The sequence below is a fragment of the Lonchura striata genome, chromosome 4, assembly GCF_050655825.1.
Source record: "Lonchura striata isolate lonStrDom1 chromosome 4, ASM5065582v1, whole genome shotgun sequence".
NCBI lineage: Eukaryota > Metazoa > Chordata > Aves > Passeriformes > Estrildidae > Lonchura > Lonchura striata.
The window spans coordinates 40867622-40885317 of record NC_140706.1 but is presented as its reverse complement, the minus strand read 5'-3'; the positions used below and the strand labels follow the sequence as shown (position 1 = coordinate 40885317).

Sequence of the window (17696 nt, the reverse complement as noted above, 5' to 3'; positions counted from 1 at the left end):
CTATGATACTGCCAATATTCCTAGTCTGTGTTCCTGTCAATAAAGTCAATAACCTTGAACTCTGTGGAACTCCCTGCGGGACCAGATCTATTTAGTTCTCATTTGATGTCTGAATACTCTGTTATTTAAAAGGATTTAATTGGTCTGAGTCATCATGCAGATATGTATGTGTAAGCCAAACTTTTTTTAAGAGACCAGAATATGGCTGATGTGCTCTTGAGAAGCACTTTTAGGTGTGGTGAGTAGAGAGAAGCATCCCATGTCCTTACCTGAGGATCTCCCCCATAGATCTGGGTCATGAATCTCCCCTTTTGGTACTGGTCTGTGTTCACATGTGGCTGAAGTTCTCCTTGTTGGGTCCACGTTCAAATACTGCAATATTTCATAACAAAAACTGATGTGGAATGTCAAACATCTATTTAAACTGGCTTCTGGCTCAGGGTTGAAAAAGAATTCAAAAATACTGACTACAGTTTTAGCTGTAGAAAAAGGAGTGAGTTCAGCTGGCTTTCAGGATAAATTTTCTTCTAATCAAACCACATCCTGAAGGAATTTTTATTCCTGACAGGACACTTGAGTGTCTCCAGTGGAGATGGGACATTGGGACGCATGAACTAGGAAATACACTCTATATGCTTTTGAGGTTTGAAATAAATCTGTAGTTTCTATTCAAATCTTTTTCATTCTTTGATTTAACTATTATTTTGCCAGTTTTCCTGGGTAAATGGAGATTTTTTTATTATAATGTATTTTTCTTACTGCTTAGATAGATACAAGCATACAGAAAAACAGCATATTCAGATGGTTTCATGTTGCTCTTGTTATTTAGCAGAGTGAGAGCTGCCCTTATTAAATAACAAAAGTGCTGTAAGAACCTGGGACAGTAGTTTTACTGTATGCATTCATTCCTACAGGTCTCTTCAGAGGAATCTGCTAAGGAAACTTTCTGCTGATGTTTTCAAGAAATACCAAGATCTTAAAAATCTGTAAGGGAGTGCTATAACATAAAATACCTATCTAGTGTCTTAAATATTCATCCTTTCTTTCTCCCATATGTGCACAGAGGGGGCTTAACATTTAAGTACCAAAAGTCTGGTCTGTCTCACCTTTTGGTACCTCATGTGTACCCTGTTTGGCTGAAGTACCTTGATTTGACATCTGTCTTATTGCAAAACTGTAATTTCTGCATATTCAGTGGTTTATGTTTATAGACTGGTTTATACCAGAAAAATACTATTTTTTTTTTTTTCTGGAGGATGCTACATATACAGTAATATGTCAAATCAAATTAAAGTAAGTTAATTGATTTATTCTGGGAAAAAAGTTTGGAAACTCAAACTTCCCATTATCATGGGAAGCTCATTCCCATGGCACATGGTTTTACTCCTAATTATGTCTGGTACTGATTTAGTAATGCCCAACAAGTCAAATTATTATGGCAATACAATACTGTGTTGTGTTTTCCAGCATGTAACATACGTGCTGTTCAAAAATCATAGCTTTTAACAAGTTTTCTTTATATAGAAGTAGTGAAATAAAAATTAAATGTAGAAGTCTGGAGCAGGGCTTCTATATAACCTACTCAACGTGTTCTTTCATGGGAGCTCTGCTACACTGCAGCACCATCTGGTGTTCTGAAAGTTAAGTCCCATTATGTCCCTTAAATTCCCAAAAGGTAAGTTTTCACTAAAAGAAATAAATCCATACCTATTTATATATGTAGAAAACATTTGTTTCTAATATCAACTTCACACCCTTCTGATAGATAATTTTACATTTTCCAAAAGGTCTTGAGCAGTGTTGAATCTTGAGCAGAAACCCATTTTGTAAAAGCCAGTGTCTGATTTCTTACTGTTTTCTAGCAGGTATGCATCTAGATGCTTCATGAGGTGGAATTTGATTTAAAGGACTTATGTTTAAATATTATTCTGAGACTAATTATAATTCATTAAAATTATTTTCAAAGACTTGACATTTGCAGTTGATTCTTTTCAACTCATTACTTCATCAAAGTAGATAAACCTGGAATTTTAAAAAATATAGTATCTTTACAGGAGATCAATAAGTTTTGCTGTATATTTTTAAATATATTACCTTAAAAATGAAATATTTTGAGAATTCTCTAGTACCACAAAAAATCAAAAATTATTTTAATTTTACATTTACTGTGCAAAGTTTTGGTTGCAGCAGAGATCAGGTCACACAGGTGAGCACTGAACAGTTAGGACCTAATAAAGGAGGTTGCAAACCACCAATCATGGTTCATCTTTGGCAAAGCAAGCATCCATTGGAATGATTTTTCTGATTTTGCTCTTTGTGTGAATTTCTTGAAAAACAACCTTGCAATCTTTCCAGCTATAGCTGTAAAATGGCTATTGTCAAATTCAAGGTGTAATAAATATAACAGCTTCTTTTAAAATATCAAATATGTATTCAGTTTAGTTGATAGATATTAATTGGTTACTTATGTTTGTTTTAACTTCACTTATTTAGAGAATAAATTGTTTTGGGTTTGTATCTTCTTAGGTATCTTCAGAATAATAAAATCAGAGCCATATCTGAACGTGCTTTCAAAGGTTTATACAACTTGACAAAACTGTAAGTATTGCTTTTAGAATACTGAAGTAAAAAGCAGCAGGCAGAAATCCGAGAGTCCCTCTCAGAACCTCTGCCTGATTCCATATGAGGAACATGCAAAGTGGTCCAAAACTTTTAATTCAATGATTGAGTTGAGAAAGCAAAGACAGATTAAGAGGTCCCTGTTCAAGTGTATCTGGCAGGGCAGTACTTTGGAAAGACAAGAGGGCTCCATACTTCGATCCTATTCCCAAAATCCTCAGGATGGAAGAAGGAAGGTAAGGTAGTTACCCTGCAGAAAGCCAGAGAGAATGAAGAAAGAGTAAAAAGAAAGCAGGAGCTTGTGATGGATGAAAATCATTTAACAAAGTGTTTTGGATTGCAAATGCATTCAAAGTAACCAGTATAGGTGATGAAAGGAACCTTTTTTTTTTTCTTTATTTTGCAGCAACTTGTTGAAAGGTGTTTTCCACTTTTAAGGGAAATGCTCAGTGAAAGATACAACACATAAATTGCACTGTTTGGTTCAGGACTTTTACTGCAATCATTTTAGAAGGAAAGTTTTTTTACAAAACTGTACCTCTTATTCTTTCCATCACACAAGTGTGGCTGATTATCTGTTATTACAGCTGCTGTTATTATCTTCCCAGACCATTTATAGTATCCCTCTCCATTCATTTTCAGCTTTTCTTTTTCCATTATTCTGGTATCTACATTTATGACTAATATCCTTAGCAAAGACTGAATGGGATCCTGGAAACTTTCATGGAACAAATCACTCCACAGAAGGAAACTGGGAAGGGTCTGAAATATGACACAGTGAAAATATTTAGTTGGCTGTACTATCTCATGGATAAGACAAAGTGTTGTACATAATTACTCTTAAAATCCTCACTAAAGAGAGCCCTGCCTTGCTCTCAAACAATGGCATGAAAATTACCAAAGTAAAGAAAAAATACTAACAGAACAAGAGTATTCTGGTAAATTATCAAGGAAAAATAACCTAAAAACCCATTTTCATGTGTCTGCTGCTAAATAATTATTCCATTCATTCATCTTTGGTTGGTCTCGTTTTAGATACCTGAGCAACAACAAGATAACAAATTTGGAGCCTTTTGTCTTTGCAGACCTTCACAGACTTGAATGGCTGTATGTTGTTTTCTCTTTTGTATATTTACTCAATAAATAATTAATTTTTATATATAAATATGTTGATTGCTTTCATTTTTGTGCAGAGCATTACTTTACACTAGCTAATAACTAAGGAACTCCTGTTACACTGTGCAAGGTAAAAATCCAATTGGCTTTGCTGAGAGCAGAAAATAGCTCTTGAGCCTTAATGGCTTCAATGATTGATGACTTTTAACTTTAAACAATGTTTATTAGTAATTGCTCATTACAAAAGAATATATTAAATAACCTAGGTACTATAAAACAGTAGACAGATATTTTTTAGGCGGGTCTTTCCTGTAAATAGTGCTTAAAATGTCCAGACAATATTTCGTACACTGAAATATTGGCTCATTACTGCTTTTCAGAGAGATTTTGAATAAGTTATTAAAAATAATCAAATAATATGTGTTACATTCGTCTGCATGTTTGGGACTGTTGGATTGCCATAGAATATTGTTAGGTTGTGCGACTTTGTTTTTATGGAGAATCTATTCAAAGTGTTTTGATCAAAGGATTTAAGAGCTTTAAAGGAAAACACTTCTTTCTAAGTTGAAAGAAATTATTTTCTCTAAGTTACATGGGTTTTTTATGAAATTTTTCTGAAAGAAAATTAATATCTTAACCTGCCAAGGAATAGTGTGTTAATTCTTTTAAGTAGTTTGACTGGACTTTTGAAGAAATTCACTACAAATCTTGTTACCTTTTATTATCTCTTCAATTTAAGACTGAAGTAAATTATCAAGCTGATAAATATTTCACTGTAATTTATAGGATAATTGAAAACAACAGGATAAATCGGATCTATCCATTAACATTCTATGGACTCAAATCTCTTATTCTTCTGTAAGTATGAAAGAAGATAAAGAAGGTTTTATTTAATAAAGAACAGAATAGGAAGGGCAAACACATATAAAAAATTTTTAATGCTGAATGTGCTAGCTCACCCCAGAGTGCTGGCAGTACACCTGCAGCTTTTCCTTACCCCAGGCAAAATGTGCTAGAGTGGGAGGATTTTGGCAGCAGTGGACACACAGTGTCTGGAAAAGTATAGGAGAAAGGTGAGGAAAATGATGAAAGGTGTCACTGAGAGGGCAGGGTCAAGGCAGCTGCAGCACTGGGTTCCAGGTGTCCTCCAGAGCCAGGGTGGGACAGGAGGAGTCCCAAAGTCCCTGCCCCTAATAGCAGCCCGACCCCCCTCCCCAAGGCCCTGTCTATGGTGTGCCACTGCACTCTCCAGCATGAAAGATGAGGGACCCTCTTCTCCTGTATCCCAAAGGGAAACCCCCCTCCACATCCCACTGTAGTCAGAATTACATGTTCTGACTGAATAGTAGATTTGTATTGGATTTCCTCCTTTCATTTTAATAGCAGTGAAGTGAACATCTTTCCTTTACCTGGACATTAGCAAGCTAAGGATAAAATACTGCTGCATAGAATGTCACATGGAAAATACATGGAAGTTGAAGAAAATAATACTGCTTTCAAAACTATTCAAGATTGGAATGATTTTTTTTCAGAAGTGCATAAGAGACATGAATTTTTTCTATGATGTAACTGTGCAAATATAACCAGCTGTACTATTCCTCTTTTTTTTTTTTTTTAGAGAGATGATGAATAATTCTCTTGCACGTTTGCCTGATAAACCTCTGTGCCAGTACATGCCAAGATTAAACTGGCTGTAAGTCTACCTTATTTCACTGGAAAAATATTATTTTGTTGTCTTTGTATGGCACTTCTACCCCACTTTTCCTTATGGGGTGCTGGATCTTGCCAAGTGCCTGCTGGGTCACTGCAGGGCTGATGGCCTGAAGTCATCAATTAAGTGTGCATGTCTGCCTCCCACTCTCTTCCGTATAGTCAAGTTCTGGTAGTGTTTTTCTTCAATTACCTTAAAATAAGTGCCTGAGTTTATTTTCAATGATTGATGGGTTCCTTTATATCCCAGAGACCTTGAAGGCAACCATATCCATCATGTGAAAAATGCCACTTTCATCTCCTGCAGCACTCTAACTGTACTGTAAGTAATTGGATATGCTAGCTAGCCAGAGTAAGATGTACTTATACTGAACAGTCAAGTGATTCATTGCAGCTAATATAAAAGTTTCCTGAGTATTATGGTTATTTATCTCTTGAGGATATTAAATTTAAATGTTTGGTTTGAAATGAGCACCACACCGAATACCCACTGTTTATATTTTACAGCAAAGTTCAGCATTGAAATATATAACAAGACTTCACTGAAGAGATTTTGGCTGATATTAAGATTTAGAAATTTTCATTATTACCTTTGTATTGGAGTCAAAGATCTCATAATGAGAACCAGCAAACATACAAAATACATAGCTTGTTGCTTATTTTGATTGGCTGGAGGGTTGGCTCATCAATTTTAGAATTTTCTCCTAAGTTTCTTCAGTGATGATGTAACCATCTACAGAAAATCCCTTCTACTTTTTGGTAGATCAGTAGACTCCGTGGTGAGTGTCACTTTCAATTTTTATCTCTTCTGCAGTACCCATGTTATTGGCTTTCTAATCTCAGTGGCAGATGAAATAAGGGTGAATGAAAAATTGCACAACCTGTGTCTGAGACATGATTAGGTCACAAGCCTTCCAGCCTTCTTAATCTTCCTCCTGCCCTCAGTTAATTTGCATCAGCCTTCCATGGGTGTGTGTGGTGTGTATGTGTGTATATATATATATATACGCATGCAGAAGTAAATGCATATATAGGCAAAAAAAGTTATTTACTAAATGATAAAATGGCAATCTTCCAGATGCAATTAGCTTGTTAACTGAATTGGGTAAATATTTAAAGATGCAGAGAACAGAGAACTTTTAAAGTTTATAAAAACTTATCTTCAAAATTAAATAGACACCAAGTAGAAGCAACATAAGTTTGTTTTATTCTTTCAGGGTGATGAGACGAAATAAAATCAGCTCCCTAAATGAAAACAGCTTTTCTTCTCTCCAGATGTTAGATGAATTGTGAGTGGATCTCTTATCTGTACAAATCACACAGTTTTGTGATTTATATTAGAAATATTATTCATCATAAATTCTATTTCATATAATATGCCCTGGAGATGGCATCCTTCCTTAGGGTATTTTTCTAAAGATATATTGAACAGGAAAGAAATAATCAATAAAATCTGTATCAATCATATTGGGGCTTTTCTCATATTATGTTCCCTGAATAAAATAATATCAATTATTCTTGTATCACTACAGTCTAGGTGCAGGTGTGCCTTCAGTATCTTTTAGACCAGCTTGACAGTTTTGGAGACCTTTATTCCTCTGTTTTTAGGATTTCTGCACAGTGAAAGTAAGATGAAAGGTAGAAATAAAAACAAAAGTAGAGATATGCAGTTTATCCCATGTGGAAACATTCCCATAATGAAACAATACATTTAATTGATTTGTATCCTTCTACAAGCCAATTAATGTCATTTTACTTTCTTTTTGATGGAAATAAAATAACAATAAATTATGTATCTAATTGTATATCTGAACTAATGAGACAAAGCAAGATCTGATAGGTCTAGTTTCCCACCTTGTTTTAATATCATTATTTTATAGTCCAAATTTCTGATAACCTATGAAATAAATAATACTCTACTTGGCAAATAAAATTGTGTATATTGAAACTGCAAAACTATTCAGTAAAATTACTGTGTGTAGTAAGAACTTACTGTAACCTGTGTGTTTCTGCAGAGATTTGGCTAGCAACAAGATTGAATCACTTCCTTCATATATATTTAAGGAACTAAAGGATCTTTCACAACTGTAAGGATTCTTGTTTATTATTATACATAAATGTATATTACTCCTTTGATATGATGTTTTCAGTCATATGTGTCAGAAAAGACAAGAGCACATTTGTTTGTATGCATCATTTAAGCTCTGTCTAAAAAACACACCAAAAGCAATTTTACATCATTTTCCAGAAAAATTCTGTAAAAGGTGTGCATTTTCATGTCCCAAAAGACATGTTAAAATCCTACCTTTTTCTACATCTTAATAGTACATACAAGATGAGCTATGCTAACTATATCATGCAAAATTAATAATTTCATGGGAACACTTAACTTGATATCAGGATTTAACTTTAAAAGTAGATTGACTTTGCTTTTAGGGCAAGCAGTAAGGAATGTGGACAAAGTTAATTTTATTGTGTTTACAGGAACCTTTCTTACAACCCCATCAAGAAAATACAAATAGACCAGTTTGATTTTCTAATTAAACTCAAATCCCTGTAAGTATCAAGTTTTTATATTTTAGCTATATTTTCTTTGTGATTTTTCACATCTCCTTCAGTAGGACATGATCTAGAATATGTTTTGCAAGAAATTGCCCCTGAAGAGTCTAGGGGCAATTTTGCAGGTGCACACAGCAGCTCTAACTTGAATTCTGCCAGCAGAGGTCCTCCTAAAAATCTGAGATAGTGTAGCAACGATCTTGCAAATCTGAAATTATCCTGCAATAGATTTAAGTACCTCTTCACTGGTCACTTCACCTCGGAAATCCAAATAAGGCTCTCCACAAGGAGAACCAAAGACCCCTGACCAGGTGGACATCTAACCAGAGAATGGGATGGACTGGAAGAATACAGAACCTGAAGTTCTAGAAGAACATCTTACATAGTTAAATTTTATTGATCTCACGCTGCAGGGGGAAAAAATATTGCAGCTCTCATATACAGATATAAAATTTAAAATAGGGAATCTCAGCCATGTGTCAGAAAAAAGCCAGCATTTTTTCTTACATGCTGTGTTCTGTGTCCCAGCTTCCTGCTGGTTTTGACGTAATGAAGACTGAGTTCTTGGGTTGTATTTTTTGTCCAACAAAGCACCCCCTGAGATAAAAGAGAGAAGACGTGTAAAAGTATTACTCCTAGAACAAGTTATTATTTCCCCAGAGATGAAGAAAGAACATCAGTAGAATAGTACTTTGAAAGGGCAACATATTAATCAGACATTCATGAATTCTCATGACTGAAAGCAGCACTTAGAGTTTTCTTCATGAATCTGGAAGAACAGTGAGTTTATTAAAATTATTTGCAATTCCTTTTTGTTCCACTCCTGACTTTTTTGGTCAGGTTTTGAAGGTTTGACAGATTAGATGCAATAAAGTTCTTATCTAGTTTCCTGTAATCATAAAATCACAACTAAATGCTCATAAAATTTGGTTTTTTACTACTGAGTTTCTATGGCCTTTTACTGAGAATGTATTTTTACAGCAGCTTGGAGGGCATTGAAATTGCAAACATCCAGAGGAGAATGTTCAGTCCCCTGAGAAACCTTTCCCACATGTAAGTAGATTATTTTACAAAGTTTGGTTTCTTTGGCTTGAATTTTACAATAACAGAATACTGGATAAATTAAAACAAAGATGTATGAAAAGCACTACATGAGTTGTCGAATTTTGGCTGTTTTTTATTTACTTTTCTTCTTTCATAATATGTTTTCTGAGTAGTTATAGATAGTTTTGATACTCTGACAACCAGTCTAGAATGATCTCTCATCTGTTTCTCACAACCAGATATTTTAAGAAATTCCAGTACTGTGGGTATGCTCCTCACGTGCGCAGCTGCAAACCCAACACAGATGGGATTTCCTCCCTTGAGAATCTTTTAGCTAGCATCATACAGAGAGTGTTTGTCTGGGTTGTATCAGCCATTACCTGCTTTGGAAACATTTTTGTTATCTGCATGAGGCCTTACATAAGATCAGAGAACAAGCTGCACGCCATCTCCATAATGTCTCTCTGCTGTGAGTACTCCATATCTAGAATATCTTTTTAGTCTGCTTGTATTGTGTATGATACTTGTTATTATAGTATAGTAATATATTTCCAGCATTAGATTAACTCTACCTTTGTGACATTGCAAATGAAAACACAAAGTGTTGTGGCTTATATAGTGTTAAGGTCTCATTGAGGTCTCATTAAATGCTATCTTTGGCAGCTGGGACATTCCAAAAGTGTCATGTTTGATTTTCATGCCATGGGAATTCTGTCAAATTCCCACTTTCTTCAGCAAGAAGAAATAATATTCCAATATTTCAAATGCCCAAAAACCTACATTTTAGTATGCATTTCTCAGTAAGTAGTGATTTCTGCGTGTAATTATTGTGCTCAAATATTCTATTCTTTGCACAAACAAAAGGTTATTTATGCAAATATAGAAAATTAATCTATCCTAGCTCCCCAGTATTAGGAATTGGGGTGATAATTTTTATTTTAGTCCTGAAAGCAAGAAAAGTTTATGGATTAACTACTTGACAGTACAGTCACTACACCTCTGAGTCTCTCAATACTGGAGAGTCTATAAGGATTGCACAAATGCAGTTAAATGCATTTTGAGAGGTAGTTGCCAACACTGCATAGAATTATTGCAACATTCTAAATACAGCATATTGGTGATTTTAAAACTTTGTTTTTCCCATAAAACAATCTGAATACTATGCAAAAATTTTACCAAAATACCCATGAAGACTTCAGTTCTGTGTTGACAGGTCATCTCTCCTTACTAGTCTTAGAAGACTATGCAGGTGAGTTTTGAACTAGCATAAGGTGGAAAAAATAAACTTTGAGTCCAGCAGAGATGGCCTACTCAAAGAAAATTATCTTAAGACAAATGTTAATATAGAAATAAATTAAGAAATAAGACCTAAAAGGGTTGCAAGAATATTTCTATAAATATATCTGTATATTTTTCTACTTGCTAAACAATTTTACCAGAGCTTTAAAAATGGAAACAAGTACAAAACATGGACTGTCAGACCAAATGAAAAGGAAAAAAAAAAAAGGAAAAAGTAATATAATTACATAATTACTAAGTAATTACTATAATCAAGTAATTATAATTACTATAGTACTATTCCAGATGTAATATTGATTTTATATTTAATATCTATTTTATATCTATATCTATGTAGATGCTTACTTGTAAGTAGATACTTATATATTTATTTATGTGTGTATGTGTGTGTGTGTGTCTGTTTTGCAATATACATGTACAGAGAGAATGGGAAATTCAGATGTGTAAATAATGATGTTAAGCACTGTGCCCACAGGTGCTGACTGTCTGATGGGAATATATTTATTTGTGATTGGAGCTTTTGATCTTAAATATCGTGGAGAATACAACAAGCACGCTCAGTTGTGGATGGACAGTATTCACTGTCAGTTGGTCGGATCGCTGGCTATTCTGTCTACAGAGGTGTCAGTCTTACTGTTGACTTATCTGACTTTGGAAAAATACATCTGCATAGTTTATCCTTTTAGGTGTTTGAAGCCCAGAAAATGCAGGACAATTTCCATTTTGGTTCTTATCTGGATAATTGGATTTGCTGTTGCTTTTATCCCACTGAGCAATAAGGAATTTTTCAGGAACTACTATGGCACCAATGGAGTCTGTTTTCCTCTTCACTCAGAACAATCAGAAAGTTCAGGAAGTCAAATTTATTCTGTTGTGATTTTCTTAGGTAAGTTGCTTTTCTTCTTTATGTATTACTAGAGCTGCAAAGGAACCAAGCTTTCAGACAATTAAGATAGCTGGGATGTTCACACCTCCTTGGATTTAGATGCTCCAGCAAGCATTTAAAGACTATTTCCAATATAAATGCTTTACTGTATTAGATGTACATATACTTATCTTAAAATGCATGAAGGGATGAGAAAGTAGAAAGAAATTATTGACCATTATGTTCTTGAATTAATAGACTATGTTAGGAAAGTAGAACAATGGTAAGGGCAGAAAAGAACTATTTAATCAGATGGCAGTCTTTTGCCAGTTATCAGTGAATAAAATGAATACTTGAGTAGAGACAAAAATTCAGTCTTCAGATGAGGACAGACTCAGATTTTCTGGCCACTTAATTCCATGGGACTAGCTGTTTAGATGAAATATTCTTCTTTACTACGCAGACTGCAAATAGGTGATGTAGAATTGCCATTATTCTTTTAAGGTATAATTAATTTTAACTTTTAAACAGGTGTAAACTTGGCAGCTTTTATCATCATTGTGTTTTCCTATGGGAGTATGTTCTACAGTGTTCACCAGACAGCTATTATGGCTACTGAAATTCGGAATCATATTAAAAAAGAGATGATCCTTGCTAAACGTTTTTTCTTCATTGTATTTACTGATGCACTATGTTGGATACCTATTTTTATTTTGAAACTCCTTTCTTTACTTCGAGTAGAAATACCAGGTATGTTTTTCTTTTATGAGGCTGTTTCAACGGTGCCTGTATGAAATGTTCCTGCTACTTCAGAAGAAAAATAATTTAATGAAATTAACTATATTGCTGAAATTAACTTCATGTTCTATATCTGTATATATGTACACACAATATAATGAGCTATATACTTTTAAACTCTATTACTATAATAATGAAAGATTAGCAACCTTTGAGTTACATAAAAAACTCCAAAATTCAAATCATTCAAGTCTGTCTGCATATAATATCTATAAAGTGTACAAAATATATTTGAAAGTCAAGGCTAAGTTGCATTGGCTTTTCTCATCTTAGGGCTTTTGCTGGTTCTGTTGCCTAAATGTCTGAAGACAATATCGCGTTTTCTATTTGGATTCAAAAATGTAACTTATTCTGAAATTACTATTTTACAAGCTGATATTTATAGCTCCACTCATTAAGTTACATAAAGATCTGCTTATTTTCTTCATGCTGTGAATATATTCCCATGTTAAAATAGTGTAACCTAAAAGACTAAAATTGCACCTTAATTTTTTCCTTCTCTTTGCAATATCAATAGATGCCAGGAAAAAAGCCTCTTCATGTGGGGCTTGTTAACCCTGTTAGAAAGAACATGTGAGCAAGAACACAACAATCAGCAACAGCAGATTCAGACTCAATGTACAGATGTATGTCACAATATTACATTGGCGAGAAAATGTTTTGGGTCAGACAGTTTTGCCATATGTGCTGACCAGGAGGGTTGGGAGTTGAAATTTTCAAAATTTGGATTTGCATCTCAAATATCTGGAAGTTACACTGATTATGTTAAATATTCATTTATTTCAAATATTTTAAAATTGTTCTTCAAGGGGCTATCAAACCACCTATATTTGAAAGAAAATATCTTGAAAAGTAGAAGCAGGTGTACTATAATTCAAGAAACCTTGAAGAAATCTTGCTGAATCACAGGATGATCTTGGGCTCAGCAAATTAGTGTCCTGTGATAGATGAACCAGATTAACCAGTAATTCCTCAATTAATGAAACTAAAGACACAACAGCTATCTGTCCGAATTGACAAAAATAGTAAACCTCCTTCGATAGTATTTACTTTGTGTTGGCAATACATTGTGACAGTTTTAGAACTAAGCACCTGCTTGTTTCCAAAACTGTAGCCAATGTGATGGGCGTCAACAGAAATGTTTTGATATTGCAACAAAGTTGTAAAAGTGGAGAGGGCTGCAGAGGGGTGTCCCAGAAGGGGAGTCAATTAAGGTTTTCACGCCTCTTGGAACAGTTCTGTAACAATTTTATAAGTCACGCAACACAATGGAGGGCACCTACTGACATCCTTCAGCACGTTAATCCTGTCCCTTCTCCATCTACCCCTCAGGTAACATATCTCCCAAACAGTAAAGGACAAGAAAGGGATGTTGTAAAGAAGCAGACTTACATAGGCAGACAGTGAACACAGAAACTCTTCCCAACAGGAAAAGAAAGAAATTAGGAGGATCTATACAATGCTCTTTTTCAGGGAGAGGAATGAAGAAGTCCTGATGCAGAAGAGAAAACTAGGCTCTGAGGCACCACAGGGAACAAAGGATAGTTTTGCAGGAGGACAGAACATCAGGGGCATCGTTAGGACTGCATGTCATCAGTTCTGGGAAGAGGATGGGGAACAGAGATCACGGGAAGAAATAAGGAGCAAAGCAGAGACAAAAGGTTTTGGGTCAAGAAAAAGGGGCTCAGCCAGAGCAAGAAGTCTCTCAGGGCAAATAGGAAGCTGTGACATAGAAAAGAGGGATACATGGAATTATTGGGAGAATAATAAATGTCAGCTTTTGCAGGGAGTACTGGAAACAGAGAGAGAAGAGGCAATGCAAGTGTAACAGGAAGAAAAGCACCTTTTGTGCCAAGAGTTCAGCCTAAGAGTCCCTCTCTCACCAGCAAGCTGTGCTGCATTGCCATCAAGTGCTTATGCTAACTAAAGAATGCAAACACTGGGATGCATATGACAGCTGCCTCTCTTTTTCCCTCCCTAAGGTACCATAACTTCTTGGGTGGTGATTTTTATACTGCCAATAAATAGTGCTTTGAATCCTCTTCTCTACACTTTGACTACACGACCTTTCAAAGAAATGATTCATCAGGTTTGGCACAACTATAGACAAAGAAGATCCAAAAGAGGTAAAGGCAGCCAGAAACCATATGGTCCATCATTCATTTGGGTAGAGATGTGGCCAATGCATGAAACCACACCTAAAGTTACAAAGCCTGTGCTTTGTACAGACTCTTCTGATGCTTCAGTGACTACGCAGTCAACAAGATTAAATTCATACACGTAATTACGGTTTGAATCCTCACGGTGACATCGGCACTGTTAGCTTCACATCCGTGGGCTTGCTGCTTACAGCCATGAGGAAAATGAAGGAGGTGTGACATCAGGGCCCACGTGAACCACTGCAAGAAGAAGAGGGAGCCATGTGTCTCTTTGCAGGTAGAACTGGCATTTTACCATCTCACAGCTGTACCTGACATTTTGACAATTCATCCTAGATCAGAATGAGAAATCGGGGCTTTTTTGGGGCTTTTTTCTTCCAGAAGCCAAGAGTGTGGAAAAAAAATGAATTGTCATTTGAAACATCTCACCCTGAAAGCAGATTGTTTCAAAATCATCTGTTTATGGGGAAGTGTGTGTGTGTGTATGTGTGTATGTATGTGTATTTTTTTTTCTTCTTGTAAGTTCCCATTTCAACAGTTGATTTTTTTAAGAGTTAATTGATTTTCTCATTAAGAAATGTATTTTCTCCTCAAAGTTTCTGACTATTCAGGCCGCATCATCTCTTAAAAAGTTTTAAGGAGCAATAGCCGTAAGAAAAACATTCAAATCTCATAAAAAGTCAGTTAACTATATTTGTCAAAGCCAAAAAAGTGAAAATTATATTACTTTTATAAATATACAGACTAATTCACTCATGTAAAGGCAATAGTGAAATTGTAATGATAGTTCTGATACAGGTTGGACAAGCCTTGATCAGCCTGGTCTACTGGGAGGTGTCCCTGCCCATGGCAGGGAGAGGCTGGGACTAGATGATCTTTAAGATTCTGATTCAGGCAGAACCAGAACTATGATGAAGAAATAAACAAAAATTAGAGGTTTGTTTTGTTTGGTTGGTTTTTTTCCTAAGTGAGTATCCCCCAGCTTTAACTGGTGGCAGTTTCCCCCGTCTTACTCTGGAAAGACTGGACTGAGTATACCAGCACTTTGCTGCTTCTCTTTTCCTCACTTTTCTTAACAGGCTACCAAAAGTTGCTCACCACAGCTTGCAGACTTCAACAAATTCCAGTCTTAAGATGTATCTCCATGAACAAGGGAGATGGTCAAATAGAAAATTATCAGTCTTAATAGGTGTCACGGCTCACTTTGAGCATGACTGGATGCATTATAGTTAGAGTAATTGAAAGACCGCAGACATTCAGCACTTTTTGAAGCATTATTTTACTTCCCAGAATTACAAGGGTAAAATACAAAATATCCTATCTGAAACAATCCCCTAGAGGCAGTTCCTTCACACATTTTTACTGAAGAGAATGTTTTCTATTATGAATTATTACAGCTTCCCTTCTTCTTTCAGTACCGTATTCAGTCTGATGGCCTAGAAGCCCAAAAAGGTAAAAAAAAGCTCTTTTTTCTGTGTTGATTTGAAACTATTTAAAATTAAGTTAAAAGATACTTACAATGTTTGCACTTAACTTCTTAGCAGTATAAGAAGTAGAATTTTGAAAAAGTGTGGCTCACACTTCAACTGTTTACAGAACTTTGGATTATCTTTGGATTTGAAACTGAAGATTGTTAAGCATCTTGTTTCCACTACTGTATGTTCTATTGAAATAAAGTATTATCTGCTGAACAAAATTACTTCTTTTCCAAGATGTCTAGCAACATTTCGGGTTGTAGGGGTTAAAAACACCTAAGCAAAATCCTGCCACATGGATTATCTTTAGCTAGGACAATTAGAATTCAATTCAATAGAACTTCCTTACTCAGGGGCCATCCCTCTCAAGGACTGCAACTGCCTTTGGTGAGATGTACAACAATCCCCGACCTTGCCATTACCTGGTTTTCACTCCACGTGATTATGGTTATATTCACTGTCACCTTTGTTTCTATCAGTAACACAATAATAGTAGATACTTCATAATTTTTGCAACTTCTTTATTGTTTTGATAAGCAAGCTGCAGTGGGTCTTCCTCAAAGTCCTGTAAGTAAAAACAAGTCATAGCAGAGTCACATTCTCCTGCAGCCTGCCATTGCATCTCAGCATTACTTTTTTTCAGTGCCTGGTAAAGGTACAGGAGTGTCAGGACAGCTATTTATTACAGCTCAGCCATCTTTCAGACCAAAAGGTTCTATTAATTCTAAGCTCTAGACTATCAAACTAGTCACTACTTAAGGCAAAGATAAAAAACAGGACCAAATACTGAAAAAGCTCTGAAGTGCTTCCCCAGCGACAGGAGAGAATACATGTCACAGATTCTATTCTAACTAATAGAAGCTTTTACTTAGAGATCAAAATAATTCATCCTATCAGTAAACAATGCTGCTAAACTTCTACCCTGCAGATATATATTGTCCATGATAAGGCACTTTATTACAACAAAAGGTAGGGTAAAATTGTTTGCAGTAATAAAACATCTTGCAAAAAAGAATCTGCAGCTTTATTGACATACATTGTAATACTGCTAAAAATAGTAAAGTTTGGGATATAGAATTTTTCTACAGCTCATAAATAAGCCACAACTTGCCGCATTATCCCATACTCAACATAAAGAAAAAGTGTGTGTAACAAAAAACTGAAGTTGATTGAAGTTTTTCTGGGGTTGGCCGGGTTTCTGCTGGTGACAGCTCTTAAAAAGGAAGGCTGACAATCCTTTATCACTTCCCTACAAGTAATGAGTTCTGAACGTAACACACATACTTTGTATCTACCACACTAACACGAAAGAGATAAAAATGAGAGAATAAGATCGCTTGAGCTTCAACGAAGAATCTAAAAGTCAAAACTGATTCCCTAAACGAAGTTTTTTTTTTCTTCGGTAGACTAACATAAAACGTCCATACGAGAGCCCCCAAGTATTTGTGAAAGAGGTCGGGGGGAACACAAAACTCCACGTGAGGTCCCCAAGGCAGCGGCCGCGAGGAGCCCCGCCGCAGCGCGGGCCGGGCGGGCGGCTCGGCGGGCAGGGCCGCGTCAGCCGCTGGGCTTCAGGGACTCGTAGCCCTCCCTCAGCAGGTCCCGCCACGTCCTGAGGAACCGGGCGTTCTCCGAGCACCTCGTGGCCAGCTCCTCCACCTGGGCCGACACGGCCGACGTCGCCTCCAGGATCTTCGCCAGCGAGAAGGCGGCCTGGAGGGACGGCAGAGAGGTTGGGGGTCGCCGGCGCCCGGCAGCCCCCCCGAGGGGCCCGAGCCCGCCCGAGGGCAGCGCGCCGCACTCACATCGCCGATCTGCAGCTCCACCTCCTCCAGCAGCTCCCGCGTGTCGCCGCCGGGCAGCTCCGGCGGCCGCGACCCCTCGCTCCCGCCGCGCACCCTGCGGGGCTGGGCGCCGGGCGAGCCCTCGGGCACCGCCGCGGGCGGCAGCGGCCCCGCCTCGGCCATGTCCCGCTCGGCGCTCCCGCCGAGCGCCGCCCACGGCACGCCCGGGCCGCTCCCGCCGAGCGCCGCCCGCAGCGCGGATGGGCGG

The 17696-nt window shown here is 36.8% G+C and overlaps 2 protein-coding genes across 3 annotated transcripts in view; one reads left to right on the top strand and one right to left on the bottom strand.

Annotated features, from left to right (window-relative positions):
* RXFP1 (relaxin family peptide receptor 1) overlaps positions 1-14694 on the top strand; it is an 87620-nt gene extending 72926 nt beyond the window's left edge. Inside the window, exons 8-21 of one of the 2 annotated variants that reach the window (XM_021539588.3) lie at positions 915-986; positions 2527-2598; positions 3655-3726; positions 4522-4593; positions 5354-5428; positions 5696-5767; positions 6663-6734; positions 7461-7532; positions 7930-8001; positions 8986-9057; positions 9288-9517; positions 10823-11233; positions 11744-11962; positions 13993-14694. In XM_021539588.3, the coding sequence (XP_021395263.1) occupies positions 915-986; positions 2527-2598; positions 3655-3726; positions 4522-4593; positions 5354-5428; positions 5696-5767; positions 6663-6734; positions 7461-7532; positions 7930-8001; positions 8986-9057; positions 9288-9517; positions 10823-11233; positions 11744-11962; positions 13993-14294 (1885 nt within the window). In that variant the 3' untranslated portion in view covers positions 14295-14694. The remainder of the gene's footprint in view (positions 1-914; positions 987-2526; positions 2599-3654; positions 3727-4521; positions 4594-5353; positions 5429-5695; positions 5768-6662; positions 6735-7460; positions 7533-7929; positions 8002-8985; positions 9058-9287; positions 9518-10822; positions 11234-11743; positions 11963-13992) is intronic. The other variant, XM_085578011.1, reaches the window with a different exon arrangement.
* A 1454-nt stretch (positions 14695-16148) lies between these two features.
* Positions 16149-17644, bottom strand: C4H4orf46 (chromosome 4 C4orf46 homolog). The gene is made up of 2 exons (XM_021539571.3): positions 17450-17644; positions 16149-17357 (listed from the first exon to the last, which is right to left on the bottom strand). The coding sequence occupies exons 1-2, from the start codon at positions 17609-17611 to the stop codon at positions 17202-17204; spliced, it is 318 nt and encodes a 105-aa protein (XP_021395246.1). The 5' UTR covers positions 17612-17644; the 3' UTR covers positions 16149-17201.
* Positions 17645-17696: the final 52 nt, after the last annotated feature.

Excerpts from the sequence above, each read along its gene's own strand:
- C4H4orf46 (XM_021539571.3), bottom strand. The coding sequence starts at position 17,611 with ATGGCCGAGGCGGGGCCGCTGCCGCCCGCGGCGGTGCCCGAGGGCTCG. Across the intron at positions 17,358-17,449 it reads TGGAGCTGCAGATCGGCGAT|GCCGCCTTCTCGCTGGCGAA; the intron begins GTGAGTGCGGCG and ends CCGTCCCTCCAG.